Source organism: Pundamilia nyererei, unplaced genomic scaffold, assembly GCF_000239375.1.
Source record: "Pundamilia nyererei isolate P.nyererei 1_Seehausen unplaced genomic scaffold, PunNye1.0 scaffold00463, whole genome shotgun sequence".
In the NCBI taxonomy this organism is placed as follows: Eukaryota; Metazoa; Chordata; class Actinopteri; order Cichliformes; family Cichlidae; genus Pundamilia; species Pundamilia nyererei.
The window spans coordinates 92092-97058 of NW_005187864.1; the positions used below are offsets into that span (position 1 = coordinate 92092).

The following is a 4967-nucleotide window of genomic DNA, read 5'->3' on the forward strand; positions in this document are numbered from 1 at the left end:
TTTTATGCAAAATAAATTGAGTAGAAGAAGTTAAAACTCTAAATGTTCACATTACTTGTTGCATTCAGTGGACAGTCATCATTCAGTCTGTGGCTGCAGGCAGATTAAAATTTTCTGTGCAGAACATGAAGGTGAGTGTTGTGTTGCTGCAGGTACAGTGAGGAGAAAGGCTGGGAGCTGCTGTGGTTGTGCACTGGGTTGTTTCCTCCCAGTAACGTGCTGTTGCCGCACATCCAGCGCTACCTCCAGTCCAAGAAGCACCACCCGCTGTCTGGAGACTGCATGCAGAGGGTGCACAAAGCGCTACGGTAACACCTCAGACTTTCAGCCTGAAACAATCATCGTATTTGGTGTTGACATTTTTTTTTTTTTTTTTCAACCAGTTTTGCTGCTTTTTGTCATCATTAACAGAAATGGTTCCAGGAAGTACCCTCCTCATTTGGTGGAAGTGGAGGCCATCCAACATAAAACGACCCAAATCTTCCATAAAGTCTACTTCCCCGACGACACAGACGAGGTCGGACACACAAGCCTGCAGGTGTAAACTTTCTCTGTAAATAAACGTGTTTGAAAAATGAGTCTTCGTGTTGGTCTCACACCTGCAGGCCTTCGAGGTGGAGTCGAGCACCAAGGCGAAGGATTTCTGTCAGAACATTTCCACCAGACTGCTGCTCAAATCTCCCGAAGGCTTCAGCCTCTTCGTCAAGATCTCGGACAAGGTCAGAGGTCAACGATGGTTTCTCAGAACCTCAGAGTATTACAGCTTTACTGGTTTCAGGAGGTTTTCCTCAAACCAGTACACAACTCTAAATAAATACTGGGATTATTAGATGTCTGTACTAGTCATCACTATTGTTCCTTTACAGTTTGTTCCACCTTAACCACAAAACACGTCCTCAACAGAAGGAACTTGCAGTTTTTACGCGAAAATGTAAAGTTTCTAAATACAAATACATTTAAATGTCTTAAGGACACAGTTATGATTCTGTGTGCAGCTTACAAACCATTTCTGTAAGTTTCTAAAATTACCGCTATATGGTCGAGTAGATGTCACTTTTATATTGCAATTGAATTAATTTTTTTAAATTCTTTTGATTGTTAACAGTTTAAACCATTGCCTCTTAAAATTGATGAATTATTGCTTTTGAGTCTTGCATTTAACACTTCAATGATTACAGCTGCTCTCTATAACAACACAAATCGTTCATTCACAAAGTTTAATTTCTTGATTAACTTCACGCTGATGTTTCTGTGTGTGCCCTCTGCAGGTGATCAGTGTACCTGAGGGAGATTTCTTCTTTGACTTCGTCAGACATTTAACGGACTGGATCAAGAAATCTCGGCCGGCTAAAGACGGTCGGTACCGTGTTTAAAATATCTTTGGGTTGACTTCAGGACTTTTAAAGCAAAAAAGCAAAACTGTAAAATATTAATAAGAAGTTCCCATCAGACAACTGCAGGGGCTGTCTGTGTACATGTGACTACAGCAGGACTGAAATATTACCCAGGATTCCTTTGGGTTGACCTCTCTCTAATCTGATGTATCGTTACTGTTTGCATCATTTAGACTGGTTCGTTTCAAGTACTTTACAATATTTTTTAAGTAACAAACTGCAGATTTCGTGCTGATCAAACAGTTTCACAAAACTTCTCGGTGAAACCTTCATGACAGATCTTTGATTAGAGCGCACACAATAAACAGGGGAAATTATAAGATGTTTTTCACAACACACACCGGCTGTGTGTGTGTTACAGACTTGTGTTCAGAGGAAATAAGACAAGTTGATTACATTCAAAGCAAAAACAGAAAATGGAGAGGAGTAGGCATTCCTGCTGTGTAATATACAGATGTATGCATGTAGCCACTGTGGGGTCAGTTGTTGGTCAGTGAAGCTGAGCGTTTGTTGCCATCATGGCTCTTTGAAGGTACTGGTTTGTTATCCTCTCCACTCTAATGAGAGTGATTTATAAACTGACCATCACGTGGTAAAAATACAGCAGCGAGTAAGATCAGCCAACACGTTTCAAAAGGTGCAGCTTTTACTTTGAAGGCCAACAGTCTGTTTCTGGCTTGTGTTAACGACCAGCGGCTGCCGGTGGCCAAGCTGACCATCGAGCATCATTATCATCCTGATCACCACACGCCCAGAATGGTGGACAAGTTCACGTCGTGCAGTGTTTTCAAAACTTAAACAGAGATGGAAGAAAAAATGACAAGATAGAGAAGTTTAAACTTAATTTCTTGGACTCGGGTGACTTCTGAAAATGTTTCTTCGTCATTGGCTGTTCGGTGAATATTTGTTGGCTGAGAAACAGTAAAAACACTCCAGCTGAACTCCTGCGTGTTTGTGCTGAATACACCGTTAGTTTGTTGGGGTTTGCTTAACTGCAAAATTACACGGAATCACAGTTCATGCTGACCTTCGACCTTCCATCTCGTCGTACAGGAATCGTACCCTCTCTGACCTATCAGGTGTTCTTCATGAAGAAGCTGTGGACTAACACGGTTCCAGGGAAGGACTCCTTCGCTGACTCCATCTTCCACTACTACCAGGTCAGTTTTACCAGAGACGCACTGAGAACGACTCGGCCTGCATGTTTCAGGACTTATATCTGACCCCAGACTTCCTGATCCACGTGCCAGTCGTTACTGTCAGTCCGACTGGAAACGCAGATCAGTTAAACACAGTTTCCTGTGTAAGACGATAGCCATGCACGTGCTTTCCACGTTAAGATTCTGTTTTAGTGGGGCACATATCATGTAATCACATTATTTCCTATCTGTCTGAGACAACAGCGTCTACTTACTACTGGACAATCCCTTGGATCTTATTCTGAAAGTTCAGCTGCAGGCCGTCAGGTCGGGCTCGTGTCTCTTAGCTGCAGAACCCCAGAAACTGCAGCAGGTGGAGAACTAGAGCTGCTATGCAGAGCTCACCAATGCTGGTTAGAGGAGCTAAAAGTACTAACAGCACAGCAAGACTGAGGAGTCGTGTTAAATAATTACCCACAAAGATTATATTTGCCATAAATGAGCAGCCCCCTGTCCACAGAAGAACTCATTGGAGAGGAAGCTGATTATTCCTGTTACATGTGCCACACAGTACATATCAGTATATATTAATCAATTTATTTTGAAAAAGCATGGGCACATCTGTACACCTCCATGATTGTTCAAAATGACAGCGTCCTCGTCCAGTGATGGAAACGTTCATTTTAAAGATGGTCTTTGTGTGCGGTTTCATTTTGTCACCAACAGTTTAAGGAAGCGTCTCTTTGTTCTCTCACCATCTCTGCACTGAATTAGGAGCTGCCTAAATACTTGCGTGGCTACCACAAATGTTCACGAGAGGAGGTTTTCCAGCTCGCAGCGCTTATCTATCGCGTCAAGTTCGAAGATGACAAATCCCATTTCCCCACAATTCCCAAGATGCTTCGGGAGCTGGTTCCCCAGGACCTCATCCGCCAGATGTCACCAGATGACTGGAAGAGGGTAAAACTCCCCCAACAAAACAAAAAACAAGCTTTTTAAAAATTACTTAAAAAAGTTACTGAAGTCAGACGTTTGTACAGACTGATCAGTGTTTCTGCTGAGATCATCTAAAGTTTGACAAATCAGCTGCTTTGAGAAATGAACAGCTGGTGTGTGTGTGTGTGTGTGTGTGCGTGTGTGTGTGTGTGCGCGCGTGTGTGTGTGCGTGCGCGCGTGTGTGTGTGTACACGCAGTCTGTTGTTGCATACTTCAACAAGCAGGCCGGGAAATCGAGGGAAGAGGCCAAACTGATGTTTCTGAAGGTCCTCTACAAATGGCCGACCTTTGGCTCCGCCTTCTTTGAGGTTAAGGTAAATGCACCTGAGCTTGTCACCTCCACAGTGTAACCTGAGTGTTTGGCTGATGCCAGGAAGGACGAATGTCTAACATCACCAAAAAATGTTCACATTAAATTAAATGTGTTTTTGTTTTGAGGCAAATGTGTAAATAACAAAGTTTGTTCAAGCAATCAGCGACCTCGTGCTGTTTCCGGGGCAACTGGGGCTTAAATCTCCGAATGTTCTCATTTCAATAGAAACCGACTTTATCCTGCAAGATCTCCAGTATTTTTCAGAGCCACAGTCTAAAAAATGATCAGAGGAAAAGACCGACAAAGTCTTTGTCAAACGTCTCGGGACTTCTCGAACTCCCACCTCAAAGTAAAAAATAACGAAATTGGAATAAACGCAGACAGGTGAAGCATGCAGACTTTACTGTAGGCTGATTTACAGAAAAATAAGGCAATAAATAATTATTCTGCCATTTTTCTTCAGGCTGCTTCAGTAGTTGTGGATGATCTACATCGAATTGACTACAGATTGTGTTAGTGGCTCAGTTAGATTTACTTGTTTCAGTTAGTTTTTATTAGCACTCTGCCAGCTGTTTACAGCTGTGAACATGAAGGAGCAAAAGAGGGATGATGAAGGATGGAAGGATCAGTGCTGTGTAGTCTGAGCCGCCATCTGAAACACCTGATTGCACAAACAGAGTCCACATTTATGCTACAAACTACAGAGAAACGCGACAGTTTTACACGTAAGGTTAGAGATGATTAGTGAGTATTTACCCATCCTAACATGTGGCTTCTGTCTTTTAGCAAACCACAGAGCCCAACTACCCGGAGATCCTGCTGATCGCCATCAACAAGCATGGAGTCAGTCTCATTGACCCCAAGTCAAAGGTTCGTTAATAATCATAACTCCCGGCATACGTATCGGTTATGTTTTAGCCGCTGCGCTCGTTAACCTGTTAAGCCGGTGCAGTAGCTTTGATGACCTCTGTGTCTGCAGGACATCCTGACCACTCACCCCTTCACCAAGATCTCCAACTGGAGCAGCGGGAACACCTATTTCCACATCACCATCGGCAACCTGGTCAGAGGAAGCAAACTGCTGTGTGAGACCTCACTGGTGGGTGCCAGCAATGAACACTTACA

General features: G+C 43.2%; 1 protein-coding gene across 1 annotated transcript in view; it reads left to right on the forward strand.

Moving 5' to 3' along the window:
• The window catches only part of LOC102210123 (unconventional myosin-VIIa), a 49053-nt gene that overhangs the window by 40758 nt on the left and 3328 nt on the right, over nucleotides 1-4967 (forward strand). The window contains exons 39-47 of the mRNA XM_005753787.1: nucleotides 153-308; nucleotides 412-517; nucleotides 606-719; nucleotides 1269-1356; nucleotides 2448-2554; nucleotides 3308-3493; nucleotides 3727-3843; nucleotides 4629-4712; nucleotides 4822-4941. Of these exons, the coding sequence (XP_005753844.1) occupies nucleotides 153-308; nucleotides 412-517; nucleotides 606-719; nucleotides 1269-1356; nucleotides 2448-2554; nucleotides 3308-3493; nucleotides 3727-3843; nucleotides 4629-4712; nucleotides 4822-4941 (1078 nt within the window). The remainder of the gene's footprint in view (nucleotides 1-152; nucleotides 309-411; nucleotides 518-605; nucleotides 720-1268; nucleotides 1357-2447; nucleotides 2555-3307; nucleotides 3494-3726; nucleotides 3844-4628; nucleotides 4713-4821; nucleotides 4942-4967) is intronic.